At 52.4% G+C, this 18,282-nt stretch overlaps 1 protein-coding gene across 3 annotated transcripts in view; it reads right to left on the reverse strand.

Moving 5' to 3' along the window:
* Positions 1-7,636: 7,636 nt before the first annotated feature.
* BEAN1 (brain expressed associated with NEDD4 1) overlaps positions 7,637-18,282 on the reverse strand; it is a 29,444-nt gene continuing 18,798 nt past the window's right edge. For 2 of the 3 annotated variants that reach the window (XM_036346525.1, XM_036346524.1), the window contains exons 3-5: positions 13,837-14,067; positions 9,040-9,145; positions 7,637-8,101 (exon numbers count right to left, since the gene is read on the reverse strand). In XM_036346525.1, the coding sequence (XP_036202418.1) occupies positions 7,807-8,101; positions 9,040-9,145; positions 13,837-14,067 (632 nt within the window). In that variant the 3' untranslated portion in view covers positions 7,637-7,806. Of the gene's footprint in view, positions 8,102-9,039; positions 9,146-13,836; positions 14,068-18,016; positions 18,151-18,282 lie in introns of all 3 variants that reach the window. The other variant, XM_036346526.1, reaches the window with a different exon arrangement.

Consider the following 18,282-nt stretch of genomic DNA (forward strand, 5'->3'; position numbering starts at 1 on the left):
GCACTGCTGGTGGGAATGCAGACTGGTGCAGCCATTATGGAAGACAGTATAGAGTTTCCTCAAAAAGTTAAAAATGGAACTCCCATTTGACTAAGTGATCCCACTTCTAGGAATATATCCCAGGAAACCAGAAACACCAATCAGAAAGGATATATGCAGCCCTATGTTCATAGCAGCACAATTTACCATAGCAAAGATCTGGAAACAGCCTAAGTGCCCATCAGTAGATGAATGGATTAGAAAACCGTGGTACATCTACACGATGGAATACTCTGCTGCTGTAAAAAAGAAGGAATTCTTGCCATTTGCAATGGCATGGATGGAACTGAAGAGCATTATGCTAAGTGAAATAAGCCAGTCAATGAAGGAAAAATACCACATGATCTCACTCATTTATGGATAATAAAGACCATTATAAACTTATGAACAAAAATAGATACAGAGGCAGAGCAGCATCGGACAGGCTGTCAAACTGCAGCGGGAAGGCTGGGGAGGGTTGGGGTGCGGGAGGGGGGGTAAGAGATCAACCGAAGGACTTGTATGCATGCATATAAGCATAACCAATGGACATAAGACACTGGGGGGTAGGGGAGGCCGGGGGAATGTCAAGGGGGGGGGAAGGAGACATATGTAATACTCTGTAATACCTTAAGCAATAAAACAAACAAAAAAGCCGAAACCGGTTTGGCTCAGTGGATAGAGCGTCGGCCTGCGGACTGAAAGGTCCCAGGTTCGATTCCGGTCAAGGGCATGTACCTTGGTTGCGGGCACATCCCCAGTGGGGAGTGTGCAGGAGGCAGCTGGTCGATGTTTCTCTCTCATCGATGTTTCTAACTCTCTATCTCTCTCCTTTCCTCTCTGTAAAAACTCAATAAAATATATTAAAAAAAAAAAAACAAAAACAAAAAAAAACAAACAAACAAACAAAAAAAATCCCCAAAAAACCCAGCCTTCTGTTCGTTACAGCTCTGTGGCCGCCGCCATCTTATTTGGGTTAATTTGCATACTCGCTCCTGATTGGCTTGTGGGCGTGGCTTGCACCATAGCGGCGTATGAGGCTATAGCCAGTGATGGTGAACCTATGACACGCGTGTCAGAGGTGACACACGAACCCATTTTTTTGGTTGATTTTTCTTTGTTAAATGGCATTTAAATATATAAAATAAATATCAAAAATATAAGTTTGTTTTACTACGGTTGCAAATATCAAAAAATTTCTATATGTGACACCGCACCAGAGTTAAGTTAGGGTTTTTCAAAATGCTGACACGCCGAGCTCAAAAGGTTCGCCATCACAGTGATGGCGAACCTTTTGAGCTCGGCGCGTCAGCCAGTGATGGCGAACCTTTTGAGCTCGGCGCGTCAGCCAGTGATGGCGAACCTTTTGAGCTCGGCGCGTCAGCCAGTGATGGCGAACCTTTTGAGCTCTGCGCGTCAGCCAGTGATGGCGAACCTTTTGAGCTCTGCGCGTCAGCCAGTGATGGCGAACCTTTGAGCTCGGCGCGTCAGCCAGTGATGGCGAACCTTTGAGCTCTGCGCGTCAGCCAGTGATGGCGAACCTTTGAGCTCGGCGCGTCATCCAGTGATGGTGAACCTTTTGAGCTCGCCGCGTCAGCACAGCGATGGCGAACCTTTTGAGCTCGCCGCGTCAGCACAGCGATGGCGAACCTTTGAGCTCTGCGTGTCAGCCAGTGATGGCGAACCTTTGAGCTCGGCGCGTCAGCACAGTGATGGCGAACCTTTGAGCTCGGAGCCTCAGCCAGTGATGGCGAACCTTTTGAGCTCGCCGCGCCAGCACAGTGATGGCGAACCTTTTGAGCTCTGCGCGTCAGCCAGTGATGGCGAACCTTTTGAGCTCTGCGCGTCAGCCAGTGATGGCGAACCTTTGAGCTCGGCGCGTCAGCCAGTGATGGTGAACCTTTTGAGCTCGCCGCGTCAGCACAGCGATGGCGAACCTTTGAGCTCTGCGTGTCAGCACAGTGATGGCGAACCTTTGAGCTCGGCGCGTCAGCACAGCGATGGCGAACCTTTGAGCTCTGCGTGTCAGCACAGTGATGGCGAACCTTTGAGCTCGGCGCGTCAGCACAGTGATGGCGAACCTTTGAGCTCGGCGCCTCAGCCAGTGATGGTGAACCTTTTGAGCTCGCCGCGCCAGCACAGTGATGGCGAACCTTTTGAGCTCGGCGCCTCAGCCAGTGATGGTGAACCTTTTGAGCTCGCCGCGTCAGCCAGCGATGGCGAACCTTTTGAGCTCGCCGCGTCAGCCAGTGATGGCGAACCTTTGAGCTCTGCGCGTCAGCCAGTGATGGCGAACCTTTTGAGCTCTGCGCGTCAGCCAGTGATGGCGAACCTTTTGAGCTCTGCGCGTCAGCCAGTGATGGCGAACCTTTTGAGCTCTGCGCGTCAGCACAGCGATGGCGAACCTTTGAGCTCGCCGCGTCAGCCAGCGATGGCGAACCTTTGAGCTCGGCGCGTCAGCACAGCGATGGCGAACCTTTTGAGCTCGGCGCGTCAGCACAGTGATGGCGAACCTTTGAGCTCTGCGCGTCAGCACAGTGATGGCGAACCTTTTGAGCTCGGCGCGTCAGCACAGGGATGGCGAACCTTTGAGCTCGGCGTGTCAGCATTTTGAAAAACCCTAACTTAACTCTGGTGCCGTGTCACATATAGAAATGTTTTGATATTTGCAACCATAGTAACACAAAGGCTTATATTTTTGATATTTATTTTATATATTTAAATGCCATTTAACAAAGAAAAATCAACCCCAAAAATGAGTTCGCGTGTCACCTCTGACATGCGTGTTACAGGCTCGCCGTCACTGAATGAGCCACTGAATACCCTTTCTTGTTTCAGTTGGGTTTCTGCCTCTGGAACTTGACTAACAGGCTCAGAGCCTGGCAGCGAGTGGAGGGCTCCCCATTTCCCGGGCTGTCCCCCCCTCCGCCTGTAGTTCAGGTGCCAGCGTTGTGGCAGGTCACGGACCAGGCAGCCAGCAGCCGTAGGGCAGAAGGTAGGGCAGACCTGGGATGCCTTGGAGCAGTGGTTCTCAACCTTGGCTGCACGTTAGAATCACCTGGGAACCTTTTTAAAATCCTGATTTCTGGGCCCCACCCTCCGGAAATTCTGTTTCTTTGTTATGGGGTGGGGCCACGACCTTAGTAACAAAGAAACAGAATTTCCGGAGGGTGAGGCCCAGAAATCAGGATTTTTTAAAAAAAATATATATTTTATTGATTTTTTTTTACAGAGAGGAAGGGAGAGGGATAGAGAGTTAGAAACATCGATCAGCTGCCTCCTGCACACCCCCACTGGGGATGTGCCTGCAACCAAGGTACATGCCCTTGACCGGAATCGAACCTGGGACCCTTCAGTCCGCAGGCCGACGCTCTATCCCAGTGATGGCGAACCTTTTGAGCTCGGCGTGCCAGCATTTTGAAAAACCCTAACTTAACTCTGGTGCCGTGTCGCATATAGAAAAATTTTGATATTTGCAACCATAGTAAAACAAAGACTTATGTTTTTGATATTTATCTTATATGTTTAAATGCCATATAACAAAGAAAAATCGACCAAAAAAATGAGTTCGCGTGTCACCTCTGACACGCGTGTCATAGGTTCGCCACTATCCACTGAGCCAGACCGCTTAGGGCCAGAAATCAGGATTTTAAAAAGATTCCCAAGTGATTCTAATGTGCAGCCAAGGTTGAGAACCGCTGCCTTGGAGAGATGCTGAGCAGGCACAGCTGGGCGGCCGCCCGGTGGGCAAAGGCATGCCCCGCCTCCAGCCCGGCGATTGGTCCTGATAGAGTTCACGTGGGCTTGGGGAGGTGCCATGTGAGGTCAAGCCGTGAGGTCAAGTGTCGGAGGTCAAGCGTGAGGTCAGGCGTCGGGGTCAAGCCAAGCAGAGCCCAGGAAGGAAGGTTCATTCTCCCATGAGGACGCTGCCGGTCCTTCCATTGCTCACAGCCAGAACCTGGTCAGTCATCAGGTCAGTCCCCTGATATGAGAGTGGATGGCCTTGGAGTGTGTGTGTGGGCCTCTGAGTGTGCAAGGGGCGCTTGTGTGTGTGTGTGTGTGTGTGTGTGTGCGCGCGCGCGCACCAAAGCCGTCTAAGCAGACGCCCACAAAACCTCAGGTGCTGTGAGCTGAGCCATGCTGCGTTCAGTGTGTGTCAGGGTGTCTCCAGGAGCAGGGGGTGGGACCCCCACGTGTGGTTGTGCAGGGGGCTTGGCCAGTGCAAGCCGTGGACAGCCATACTCGGTACCGACCCTCCTTCCTCTTTCTCTCGGGTGATTTGCGCTCTCGTGTGGGGTGCTACTGGTGCCCTGTCCAAAGACCTTGGAACACGTGTCCACACACGCCGGCCCATTGTGGTGGCCTCATCTGCCATCAGTTGCAGCTCCCCTTTCTTAACCTTTTGCGCTCCAACGTCGAGGCTGACTCGACAGACCAGGCGCTAGTAGCAGGTCCAACGTCAAGTTGGTGATTGAGCTAATTGGCAATTTCCGCCAGGGAACTACTGCAACCAAGAGAGGAAGGACTTCCAATTCGGGCCAGACTGTTTGAATTCTAAAAATAAAATTGGAGCGCAAAGGGTTAAGACTCCGGCAAGAGGAGGCCACCCAGCCTGCACAAGGGTCCCTCCTCAGCCCTCACCCCTCAGGCCCCTGGCCGAGAGAGGTCAGCCTTGTTTGCAGTGGTGCCCTACTCGGCCACAGGGCGCGTCGTGGATAGAGGAGGCAGGAAGAGCCGAGCCCAACAGTTCCCGGTGCCAGTGGCACCCTGAGTGTGTGTGTTGTTGGGACGGGGTGTCAGTGTAGGGTGGTGATGCCACTACCACGAAGGCTGCTGCGTTCGTTCCCAGGAGGAGGGGCCCCAGAACACGGAGGTGGCACCTGAGCCATGCACACTCGTGTTGAGGACAGAGGAGTGATTGTATCGCATACAGAGATGGGGCTTAGGTATCAGGCTGTGCCCAGAGACAGATGCCGGGAGGGGCAGGGGCTATTCCTGAAAGTGGAATTCATGACTGGGTTAACCTCATGGAACATCCCAAGGGTAGAAGACAAGTTTCGTCTACATCTCTGAGTGACCATGCGCAGTGGGTTTGAACGTGGGACTAGGCCAGCCGTGGGCAAACTACGGCCCGCGGGCCGGATCCGGCCCATTTGAAATGAATAAAACTAAAAAAAAAAAAAAGACCGTACCCTTTTATGTAATGACGTTTACTTTGAATTTATATTAGTTCACACAAACACTCCATCCATGCTTTTGTTCCGGCCCTCCGGTCCAGTTTAAGAACCCATTGTGGCCCTCCAGTCAAAAAGTTTGCCCACCCCTGGACTAGGCAGTGGTCCGCAAACTGCGGCTGGCGAGCCACATGCGGCTCTTTGGCCCCTTGAGTGTGGCTCTTCCACAAAACGCCACGTGCTGGCGCGCATGTACAGTGCGACTGAAACTCAGTGGCCCATGTGCCACACTCAAGGGGCCAAAGAGCCGCATGTGGCTCGCCAGCCGCAGTTTGCGGACCACTGGACTAGGGAATTTGCAGGTTCTTCGGGTGTAGATTCATTTGCTTTTGAACAGTGGCAGCAGGTGGCCAGCAGGTGGCAGTGTGGGCTTGGGGCGGGACTGATGGAAGCAGGACTCTAAAGTCACTGACTACCCACATACTCAATATTTGGTTCAACAGGAAAATGACAAGGCTTCAATGGCTGCTAATTCTGAGAGAAGTAATATATTTTCAGTTTGATGTTGTTTCCTTCCCTTAGAGATTTCAGGTGGTACCAGCCCCCCTTTGATACAATGTTACTTCTTTTTATTTTTTATTTTGAAATTTTAAAATAAATCTTCATTGTTGAAAGTATTACATATGCCCCCCTTTCCCTGCATTGACCTCTTCTAGCCCGCCCCGCCCCAATGATACTTCTTGCGACACTTTTTATGGATATGATGTATTTATTTTGAACACAGAAAACATCCACAGTTGCTTAAATAGCGCTTAATCCAGGAGCAAGAAAAGCTGTTCACTTTCCCACACTGATGAGTACATAGGGGTGCCCCGGCCCCCTTATAGCAGTCTTAAGGGTTGCAGAAGCAGGATGGGTTTCACCCCTGGAGTGCATTTAAAGCAATACAGTACAACAGACAAATATTTTTTGCTTGAAAAACAGTACAAGTAAACCACAAGGTGACAGAACTGCTTGTAAACAAGGTCCCTACTCCACGTGGAGCCAGAAGCTCCAGGTGCTGCCGAACCTTTGACCGGATTCCTTTCAGTCCTGCACCGACAAAAATACTAGTTCTATACAAAATAAAATTCACAATTGCCATTCTTGCTACCCCCTTCTTAAGAAAGGGGTGAGTTGTTTTAGCCCTTTGTGGGGAGGGGGAGGAGAGGAAAGAGGGTGTTTAAGGACGGGCGAGGGAGGCAGAGTGGACTTGAGGTCTCTGCTCCCTGCCACTGGTGATGCTGGTGGGTCCCTCCTCAGGGATTCCCAGGTGCCCCCTCTGGCAGGCTGGGCGTTCAGGAGTCAGCTGTGTGACCTGCATGGCCTCTGTTGGAAACTGCTGGGTTTCATGGGCCAAGATTGGGGCCTCTCTACCACCAGGCAACCCACGCACGCCCTTCCGTGGCGCCCGGCATCAAGGCTGAGAGGCAACCGCTGGTCCTAGCAGCGGCACGATGGGGCTCACATTGCCTTATATTGTCTCTGCAAACTCCCCAGAGGGCGAGGCCAGAGCATGGCAGCTCAATTCCCAAAGGGGCAGCCGCCAGAGGACAGTGTCGGCTCCTGGGGCCTGGCTTGGGCCCATACTTAAGTGAGGGGCCGCTCCTGCGGCTCAGAGCCCTTATGTTCTGAAGATGCTCAGTCCTGGGAAGTGGCTGGACTGATAGGGGCACAGCTGTGACCCTCCCCACCATGGCACACCCACCAGGAGCCCTGTTCATCCCTGTGGTTCAGGGTGGGGGCTGCGGAGATAACTCGGCTGGCAGCGCCAGGCTGAGGGCACTCTGGGAAGGGTGAGGGCAGAGAGGGCTGTAAGGGCCTCCAGGTTGTGCCCCAGCCCCTCAGGCCCGTGTCCGCACCCCGTAAGCGGCAGGGTGGTGATGTGGTTTTGTTGCCCTGGACTTGGCAGGGAGGTTCAGTGTGTAGCTGAGTCCCACTGAGACCTGTCCCACCAACCAGGAGACAGGCTGCCCTTGGAGGGGGTGGGGGCAGACAGCTGACCTGCAATGGTCAGGCTGTTTCTCGAGACAGAATCACAGTTTGGCACCGCCTGCCAGGTGAGGGCAGGGGCAAACAGGCCCGGGAGAGGCGAGAGCAAGCCTTAGTCCCCTCTGCACCTCTCTGCCCAGTGCTGTCTCTAAGTCATCACCGGCAGGCTGGGGAGGGATGGGAGGTAGGGAGAGCTTCCTTTTGAATGCAACCTTCACAGATGAGTTTGCATGGTGCATGTGAGGGGGGCGTCTGTGTATGTGTTTTCACACATGTGGGGCATGTTTGGATGTGTATGTACACATGGGCATGTCACTGTGTATATGTCTGTGTGTGTAAGTTGTATTATATGTGTGCATGTAGGAGTGCTGTGTGTGCGCAAGAGTTTGTGTTGTGTGCATGTGTGTGTGTGCGTGAGTTTGTGTGCATATGTGTCTGTGTGCATTAGTTTGCGTGTGTGTGTGTCTCTGTGTGTGCATGAGTTTGTGTCTGTGTGTGTGTATGTGTGCGTGCACGCGCTCCCTGTGTTCCCGAAAGGTCTTTCTCAGCCCCTAGGGACCGGCAGGACGTGGCCTGCTGGCATTCACACAATCATCTCTGGGCTGGAAGCCAGGCTTCCTTTTGGGCTCGGTGGGCCCTGGGGGCTGCTTGGCTCTGGTTCTGAGCCTGGCAGTGGCAGCAGGCTCGGTGGAGGGTAGGGCCCACACACAGCCTCGTAAGGGGGCAGGGCATCCGTGGAGACGGTGAAGAGGTCACTGTGCGCCTGCTGGGGTCCGCCGGAGCTGTGGCCGCTGTCGGTGTCTATCAGCGAGTAGGGTGGTGGCGCCTCCGTTGGGGGGTACAGCTGGGTGGCCCCTGGCCCCATGCACTCTTCGTAGCTACAAGAGAAGGGACTCCCTCAGGGCCTGTGGGGCCTGGCCTTTGGGCGGGTGTGGGCCTTTCCCCAAGAGCTGAGAGCCTGTGCTCAGTGACAAGCTGCCTGGCGTGGACCAGCCAGGCCTTTGTCATGGCGGCTCCAGTGAAACCTCTCTGCCCCACGGAACCACGAGACCTAGATTCTGGTCCTGACCCAGCCACGTGTTCTGTGTGAACTCAGTGAGCAGGTCTCTGAGCGCTGGGCCACAGGTGGCTCAGAGCAGCAGGATGCTGTGGACCAAACGTCTCCCAGGCTGGCCCCCGAGTGTGGGCAGAGCTGCCTGGAGCAGCTGCAGGCACCCTTGATCTGAAGTCACTCCAAAGTGGCCCTTCCAGCCCTGGGGCCCCTGAGCCAGAGGTGCAGGGCTGAAAAGTGTCCTCCGGCCCGGGAGGGCAAGTGCACTGCCCTCCCCGCACCCAGAGCAGAGGGAGAAGGGAAGAGGGAGAGCCGAGGGTCTCCTGGTAGGAAAGTGATGGAAGCCCCAGACCTCTTCTCTTTGCAAGTACTAGCTGGGGGTGACCTGCCTGAGGGTGGACCTGAAGGCCCAGAGGAGAACTTGCCAATGGGACAGGGCCGCCCGAGGGCCGAGTGCAGTTTGGATGCACTGACCCCATCCCAGTGGGTGTGATTTGGGCTTTGGGGGTGCAAACGAAGGAGCTGGGGCCCGGCCCGAAGGGGCTGCGCTTTCTCCTCCTTCTTGAGTGTCTCCTGGTGGCAGCTCTGAGTCAGACCCTGCCCCCCCCTGGGACCTGCTTGGTCAGGAGGGTGAGAGATGGTCACACGCTCTGAGCAGATGTTTTCTGCGTTTCTACCCCTTAGGGAGGTGTTGCTGTTTCCCATGAGGGGGCATTGTGCCCAGAGCCCCATCCTCTCACACCCTCTCCCCAGGAGGCCTCCTACCTTGGTGGAGCGTCTATGTGCAGCCGGTGCAGAGAGCTGAACCGGTAGCCCCTGAGGCTGCAGGCGCAGCGTATCCCACGGCGGCAGAAGGAGTGCTCCTGGGAGTCTGCAGGGAACAGACATTCGGCCTGGGCCTCAGGCTGGCGTCAGGGGGAGTCCCCCCAGTGGCACCCCAGAATGTGACAGCCCTGTACTGAGCAGTGTGTGATGAGCTTTGGTAGACGTAGTACTGAGGCTGTGGGAACAGAGCAGGCCGGACCCAGCCTGGGGTCAGGGAGGGCTTCCTGGCGGAGGGGCTCCCAGAGCTGAGCCTTGTCTAGGATTTAGCCAGGGGAAGTGGGGCAGGCTGGGCAGAGGGAACAGAACAGCTTGAGCCAAGGAGGGAAAGAAAAAGAAGAGTGTGGTGTGAGCAGGAAGCTTTGAGCTGTGGAGAAGGTCTGGGGCATGAAAGGGGGCAAGAGGCTGTCAGGGAACAAGGGCTACAGAGGTCTCTGGGGCAGGCCTCCCTACTCCCTGCCCCCAACCACACACTATTCCCTTAAGATCCCAGGGAGAAAAGGGTCTTCTGTGATGAATCCTAGCGACTCAGTATACCACATTCTCTTCTGGGTATTTGTTTATGTATTATGTATTATTATCTACACTAATAAAAGACAAAGATGCTAATTGACTGTACCTTCGCTATGCCCATCAGCCAATCAGAAGAGTATGCAAATTAACCCAACAAAGATGGCTGTTAAATTTGCATACTGCAGGCAGGGTGGGACAGCGCGATCCGCCACCCTCCCTGCTGTCATCAGGGCCTGCCATCTGCCACCCGGGAGCGGGCCTAAGCCAGCAGGTGGTTATCTCCCGAGGGGTCCCAGACTGTGAGAGGGCACAGGTTGGGCTGAGGGACACCACCCCCCGCAGTGCACAAATTTTTGTGCACCGGGCCTCTAGTTTTTTAAATAATTCTTTATTGTTGAAAGTATTTCTTCTGGGGTTTTGACCACATATTAGCACATCAAAGGCTCCGAAAAGTCCTGCAGCTGAGGAACACATTCAATTGTGCTCCAGCATTGGACCACAGGATCTTATTTCCTTCTATCTAATAACACTGCATGGGAAATGCTGATGGAGCACAGTCTTCACATTCTACAGCTGAGGCTCAGAGAGGTCCAGGGACTTGCCCGAGGCCACACAGCAAGTTACTGATAGGGCCAGGGCAGTGCTCCACCTCCCCATTTCTGACAAGACTCAAGGTGGCTAGGGGCAAGTGGGAGCTGCAAAAATGGCTGAGACTTGAGGTCTCCCCAACACCAATGGCCTCCCAGGTGGCTCCTCCCCTCAGAGGGCAGGGCTCAGCATCAGGGTGGGGCTTGTTTGGGGTTGTGCTTATGACCTTTCTCTGAGCTCAGCAGCACCCTGACCTCACTCTATAGACCAGTGGTTCTCAACCTTGGCTGCACATTAGAATCACCTAAAAATCTTTTTAAAATCCTGATTTCTGGGTCTCATCCTCGAGGATGCGGATGATTCTAATGTGCAGCCAAAGTTGCCTCATCCTCGAGGATGAGGTGATTCTAATGTGCAGCCAAGGTTGAGAACCACTGCAGTCTAAAGGCTGCCCTTTCCACGCCCCTAAGCTCTTTCCCCCACTCTAGGTACAATGGTGAGTGGAAAAATCTGGGTACAAAACTCTCTCTGCATTTATACCACGTGGGGAGGTGTAAACTCAGGGCAGCGAGAAGGCTCCCGGGAGGAAATGTTCCACAGGCGTCAACAGTGGCTCCGTCTGGATGACAGGACCACGACCCTTATCTTCTGCTTTAGACTGCCTGTGTTTTAAAGGTTTTCTACCATGAACACACGGTACTTCTATACGAGGATAAAGGAGCCCAGTGACGCGCTGTGGAAGGGAGCGGAGATGAGATCTGTTTCTCTTCAGGGCTTCCGCTGAAGAATGGGTTTTTGGAAGAACTTGGGGAAGGAGCTCAGGAAAGAGATAAGCAGGAAACAACAGGGTGATGGCAACCAGGGCCGCTGGGCTCTGGTGCAGGGTCCCGTCCCTGCCAGCGTCGTCAGGAAAGGATCCCACCTGCTGTCCTAACCTCGGGAAAGCTAAGGCTGTTCCGCCGGCCTGAGTGGGGGGCCCTGGTGGGCAGGACCGCCCACACGGCTGTCCACCTCTCTCCTTGAACTGCTTTTCTTGGGTCTCCCAGGGAAACTGAGGCTGCTCTGTGGTGCTCCCTTGGCTCTGTCACTTAGTCACAGTTCAGTCAGGTTGGATGCCTGTGGAGAATGCCTCGGAGCTGCCAGGCTGGCGGCTGGCAGGTGGGGGCGCCAGCCTACATGGCCTGGGAGCAGGTGTTCTAGGGGAAAGATAATGAAAACAGTTAACGCTTACTGAGCACTTACTCACTAGCCAGGTGCTGTCTAGTTTAGTCCTTGCAATAACTTTTGGGGGTGGGTCCTGTGTACCCATTTCACAGATGACTCACGTAGGTACACAGAGGTCAAGCAACTTCCCTGAGGTTGTACAACAAGAACGGAAGATGAGGGCCATTTTGGACTCACTGGGTGTGGGGCCCCAGGGGAAGATGTCTTGGGGATGCCTGGGTGCACGGTCTGGAGCGAGGATGGTGGGTGGTCCTGAGGCTGCCGTGGGTATAGAGAGAGGACCCAGGGCCCTGGCTCCGGCTCTGAGGACCTTGATGCTTTCCTCCTCAGGCAATAGGAACCCACCCAAAAGCCTGGGAGTGGAAGGAGAGAGACGGGAGTCTGTCCCTGGGGCCAGGGAAGGGGTGTTTGAGGACAGAAGGATCCCCAGTGCCAATAGGTCAAAGCTTGGTGCTCTGCCCACAGCTGCACCCAGTGTGTTTTTCCTCTCTTCCCTGGCATCTTTCTAAGGCTCCTGGCAGTGCCATCCCCATCCCCATGCACCCCCAGGAGGCTGGAGGAAGGTGTGGGGGGCATCAGGGAGGTGCCAAAGCCGCAGCTGAGACCAGAAATGGCTAGGGAGGTGGGAGCCCCACAGAGGGTTCCCACAGCAACAAGGCTGCAGGGTGCTGACAGTCGGCGTGGGGTAGCAAAGGCCGGGCTGTGGCCTCCTGCCACTCTCCCTGCTCTGGAGGTCAGGCTAGGTGTCACTCATGTGGCAATGGCTCTGGGGCCCCAACCAAGAGTAGGAGGGACTGGTCTGCCCCCCAGTCCATCTCTCCTCAAGGCCACGGTTGACCTCTCAGACTTCAGCTTGGGAACTACTATGGACCCTTCGCCCATGTTCTGAGTACCAGGCTCAGGCTGGGGGACCTCTAGGCCATTCAACAAGTTGCTCCAGTTTTCCGGCCTTTAAACGGGCGGACACAGTTTTGCTGCGTGGATGAAACCAGGTGGTTCCTTTCCTTGCCCCCAGAGCACTTTTTCTGGGCCAGGTCCTGGCTGGTCTGTGGGCCCACGTGGAGGAGAGCTTTGTGCAGGCCCTGCCGTCCCTGGTGCCACACAGCCATCCTGTGGCAGGGCCACTGGTGGAGGAGGAGGGACAGTGCCAAGATAGTACAGGGAGGAGGGTCCAACTCAATTTGGGAGGGATGAGGAGGGACCAGAGAATCTCCCCAAAGGAGAGAGCATTTGAGCCAGGTCTGGAAGGACAAGTAAGCTTTTGTCTGTGGGGAAGTATGGGAAATGGCATCCTGGACATAGGGAAGGGCATTTGCAAAGGTGCAGAGGTGGCAGGAGCACGAAGGCGGTGCTTTTTCTGTCCGTAGGAGGAAAGAGCCTCTGGCCCTGCCTGGCTCTGGAGCCTCCAAGCACTTAATCTGCTGTGTGCACGGCGCCCCTGGGGTCAGACCACTCCACAGGCCTGCTTTTTCCCTGTCTCGGGAGAAGCCCTGCAGGCGCAGGGCAGGCTTTTTCCTGCCCTTGAAGGTGGTCTGAGAATTAAATACCGTGGGGTTCCTTCCTCCGCTTTTAAATCCCTGGCCCCTTGCGAGAAAGAGAGGGCACACTAGGCAGGTGGGCACTTCGGGGCTGGGCAGCCCAAGAACTCACCACCAGCTCTGTTGAGAGGGTGACCCTGTGACGGGAGGGTCTCAAGTCAGTTCTACTTGCACTTTGCAGGCTTGTCATTCATTCACTCGTCATTCAGCCCATGCATTTATCCATCCACTTACTCATTTACCCACTTATCCCACCCGATACCGCACCTATCCATTCCCCTAACCTCCATCTTTCCACCCACCCACCCACCCACCCACCCACCTACCCATCCACTCACACATCCCACCCAACCCACACTTCTGCCCTCCATCCCGCTATCCATCTACCTCTCCATTCATCCATTTTTCCATCCTCCCATTTGGCTACCCATCCCTCATCCCAGCCCTCATCCCTTTTTCCAACAATCCATTGATCCACCCACTCACCCCACACCTCCCCGCACCTATTCACCTCTTCATCCCCCTATCAGATTACCCTCCCACCCCACTCACCTATGCCTTTCTCCATCCAACCCGGCATCCTGGCACCATCTGGACCAGCTGTCAGTACAGCTGGACCAACAGTGGGCAGGGCTGGGGAATAACAAGCTGTCTTCCCTCTGACCGGCAGCCCCACCTGGGAAGACAACTAGGTTCCCCGCGCCATTGAGGACATCATGGTGAGCATCTGCGAGCTCTTCCTGATCTCCAAGACCTCAGGATGCCTTCCCTGCCCACCCTCCCCCTCTCACGACAGAGCAGCCGCCTCTTTGATGTGTCCTGGGTTGCAGTCACAATTGGATGGGAGGGCCAGGCCCTGAGAAGGGCAGCAGCTCACCTTGGTCAGCCTCGGCGTCTCCACGGTAGTAGCGGCGGCGGCAGTAGCGATGGCGGGGCTGGCGGGGCTGGAGCCGCCAGGCCTTCTTGGCCAGGATGATGGTGACGCCGGAGATGGTGATGACCAGGCCTAAGACTACACATACCAACATTACAGAAGACGAATACACATTTCCCTTCCCGAAGTTCTCTAGTTCAGCGTAGAAATGGTGGGTATGGTTGCCGTGCCAGCCTATTGGGAGCAAAGAGAGAGGATGCTGAGCTGGGGCACAGACCTGGCCACACGCCTTCCTCCTCCAGCCCAGCTGCCCTGGGAGTTATGCATCCCTGGCTCAGTGGAGAAGACTCAGGTCAGGACCAGAGACTCTCTCCTGGCTGCTCCTTCCAGGGAGGAGGGGAGCAGAGTCCTGAAGGAGCCTTTGGTAGCAGGATCTGACCTCCCCTCCGCTCCTCTGATGTCTCTGGCCTCGGAGTTCAACTAACTCATGGATAGGAAAAGGGAAGCTCAGAGAGGGCAATGGCCTTGCCCAGGGTCACACAGTGAATAAGTGAACCCAAGACTCAGTGCTAGACAAGGACTCTCTTTCCCCGAGACACAAGGTTAAAGGGTCAGCAGGTCTTTACCAAGGTCTTGGGAAGGGCTGGGGGATGCACAGGATGATGGAGAATGAGGACTAACTTTGCTGGCCTCCAGCCATGGCCTTCTGCCTCAGGGGCGAAACCTACCCAGGGGACTCCGGGGCAGTCAGACAGGACTTGGCTGTGGGCATCAACTGACCCAGACATGCGGTGCTGGGTTGGGTTGGATCAGGGAAGGCTTCTCGGAGGAGGTGAAGCCAGGAAGCATTCTGGGCAGGGGAAGATTGGGACAAAGGCCCAGAGGTGGGGAGGGACTCCTAGGAAGGGGTGTGGAGTGGTGGGAGCATGGAACAGTTTCTCAGCATGTAATTCATGGACTGTGGATTCCTAAAAACATTACGGGGTATTTGGGGACGAGCTCTTTATCTCCTCAACATCCAAGATTACTTAGAAGCCCTGAGTTGTCTTGGGACCCAAACCAGCCTCAGTCCCAGGTCTTTTATTCGCCAACATCAGTATCCTGAGAAGGTGAATGGCCCTCAGGTCCTCTGGGGAGAAGGGCCCCTCCTTGGCCACCTTCCTTGGGGGAAATCCCAGAGCTCCCCCATCAGCGCTGACCTGCACCTTAGGCTCTGGCGAAGTAAGACACAGGTGGTCCTGGGTTCAAACCCTAGCCCTCCCTCCAGCAGGTGGTGCCCTCTGAGTAATTCACATTTCAGAACCTCTATCGCTTCATCTCTAAAATGGGAGCAGTGATCTCTGCTATGAGTGCATGAAAGCACACTGGCCAGCAGGATGTCTATACACAGTAGGTGCTCAATAAATAACGGTCAAACCTGAAAATTATAAAAATAGACTTCAATGTGAAAGGCAGAACAGTAAAGCTTTAAGAGGAAAACACTGGAGAACATCTTCATGACCTCGGATTTCTTAAACAGGATACAAAGGTACTAACTGTGAACAATGGAAGGTTTTGAAAGAAGTCTTTCTAAATATATTCACCAGCTACCACCTGCCCCAGATCACTGGAGGATGCTTACCAGGGAGGTATCTGTTTGCACAGGCGTCTGGAACTGGTTAAGGGATCCCAAGACGCAAAAGGGTCCTTCTGCACTTCTCTACGCAATCATCCATTTTTCTCCATTAGCCGTTTCACGCTAATAGGTTTGCTCGTCAGGGAATACCCCAGAGAGCAGCTGCACCATCCATTACAGCCGTTCAATGTCACACAGTATTAACAGAGTAGCATGTGCCTTGGGATGATACAGGAAATGAATTTTGAAACCTAGCCCTCATGTTCAATGAGGGGGCCTAGAACAGCCTTTCTTCAAATAAGTGATAAGGAGAATGCCCTGCAGGATTCCTTTTCAGTTTGAAAAAAACATCAAGTCTTACCAGCAGCTGACAGGAAATGTGCGGTATTTACCCAGGCTGTCTTCTCACGATGGCTCACATTCCCCGTGCCCTGGTACCTCTGATTACCTGTCTTTCAGTGTGAGTGTTGCTTTAGTACTTTCCATCCTGCCAAGACTTTTGCAGTTGAAGTATAGCTTGGCTACTGAATTAAACTTAGAAACAGACCCTCATTCAGTTTCTTTTTTTATTTTTTAAATCAGGTTTTTGCATTCTACTCTAAATCAAAGCCAATGTTAGACAAAGGGAAAATAATTGCGCACCCCTTTCTCTTCCGGCGTATTTCACCAGCTTGCCATCCCCAGCGCTCTTGTGACAAGGCAGGGGCAGAGCTGGGCCTTTCATTCATGCACACTTAAAAATATCCTACTGCGAGAGAATGTGCTGAGATTGAGCAGAAACTGATATAGTTAAATCAGCTACTGAAGTTCAGCCACTATTGTGGTTATAGAACTTAGTGCAGTGTTTTTTATTTAATGCTCAATGTAATTTATAATTTAAAGCATTCCAAGAACATGCCACAGGTTTCTGAATCTACAAATTCTGTTCTACACTGCATACTGTCTGGGAATGTGATAGTTGTGGTGTTTTACATAATTGGGTTTTACGCTTGGTATGAATGCCAGTGTGCTGGTATCAAGCAGGTGTAACTGATCATTCTACTCCTGCATAAGGATAAGAAGGGAGCAGTGCCACAGAGCTACTATTTTCATTGCTTAGAGAGGGTTGGTGACATACTGTGCGCATATAGTCACATGTACTATAAGAGTCCTTAAACTACGGATATCATTGTTGATATTTTAAAGCATTGGAGGTACCTTTCTAACTTGAAAAAAATATGAGATTTTGGAAAATGTTTATTTTATGAGCAATCCTTTAAATTTCATTTAACCTAAAGCCTGAAATTTCAATAACAGACAAAAACTCTTTAACAAGGCTGCCATTCCACTGGAAAGGTGCCCACCTTGGCTTTCATGGTTATAAAATTTTAATCTTGGAGGTGAAGTAGTAAAGCCCTCCTTCTTAGGAACTCCAAGGGAGTGTTCCATAATCTTATCTTCTGTATTATTGCCTGTAAAGTTTAAGGTTAAACATGAATAAAGTAAATAATTATACATAACATTTAATAAATGTTATATCTAAAAAGTTAAGGACATCTGTTAACCCAAAGATACCATTATGAGAGTGAAAAGGCAATCCAAAAAGAGGGAGAAAATTTCCACAGAAATGTATCCAACAGAGGACTTGCATTCAGAATATAGAAAGAATTACTATAAATCAGTAATAATAAGATCTAATAGAAAAATGGGCAAAAGAGCCCTGACTGGTTTGGCTCAGTGGATAGAGCGTCGGCCTGCGACTGAAGGGTCCCGGGTTCGATTCTGGTCAAGGGCATGTGCCTTGGTTGCGGGCACATCCCCAGTGGGGAGTGTGCAGGAGGCAGCTGATCAATGATTCTCTCTCATCGATGTCTCTAACTCTCTGTCCCTTTCCCTTACTTTCTGTAAAAAATCAATAAAATATATTTTAAAAAGAAAAATGGGCAAAAGAGTCAAACAACTGCTTCACAAAAGAGGATACCCAAGGTGCTAAACTATATTTAATCACCAGGGAATTCAAAGGAAAGCCACAAAGTGATATCTCTACTCCCCACCAGAATGGCTAAAATGAAAAAAATCCAGACAATACCAAGTGTTGGCAGATTGTAGAGCAACTAGAGCTCTCAGACATGGCTGGTGGGGATATGAATTGGTACAGTTACTCTGGAAAACTGTTTAGCTCTAGCTATTAAAGCTATATATATCTTCTAACCCAGAAATTGTATGCGATGGAATGCATTCTCCAACAGAAATGCATCCATATATTCACCAAAAGCCGTGTCCTAAAACTGTGCAGTTCAGTATGGTGGCCGCTAGCCACATGTAGCTAGTAACATTAATTAAAATAAAATAAAATTTAAAATTCAGTTGCACTAGCCACATATCAAATGCGCAGTAGCTACACATGCTGGCTGGGGGCTATCATATTGGACAGTGAAGACGTAGAACATTCTCATCATCCTAGAAAGTTCTATTGGACAGCACTGTACTAGAACATTTACAGCAGCACTACCCATTCACAGCCCCAAACCGAAGACTATTCAAATGCCCATTAAAGTAGAATGGATACGTGATTTGTGGTATACTCACACAATGGAATACTATATGGCGATGAGAATAAATGGTCCACAGTTATGCTCAGTGGTATGGGTGAATCTCATAATGTGATGTTGAGCAAGGAAGCTGTGAGTTTAGTTTGTTCAGTACACCGATGACTTGTGCACCTTTCAGAAAAGAAGGAAGAGAAATCCCTGATTTGTAGTGTTTGTCAATACCCATGGTGTAAATACTCCCGTCATGGTGGATTTCATGCACCAATGGCTTAACAGCAGCTCAGGAAACTCCTGAATATTTAA

The sequence above is a fragment of the Myotis myotis genome, unplaced genomic scaffold (genome assembly GCF_014108235.1).
Source record: "Myotis myotis isolate mMyoMyo1 unplaced genomic scaffold, mMyoMyo1.p scaffold_m19_p_19, whole genome shotgun sequence".
Taxonomy (NCBI): domain Eukaryota; kingdom Metazoa; phylum Chordata; class Mammalia; order Chiroptera; family Vespertilionidae; genus Myotis; species Myotis myotis.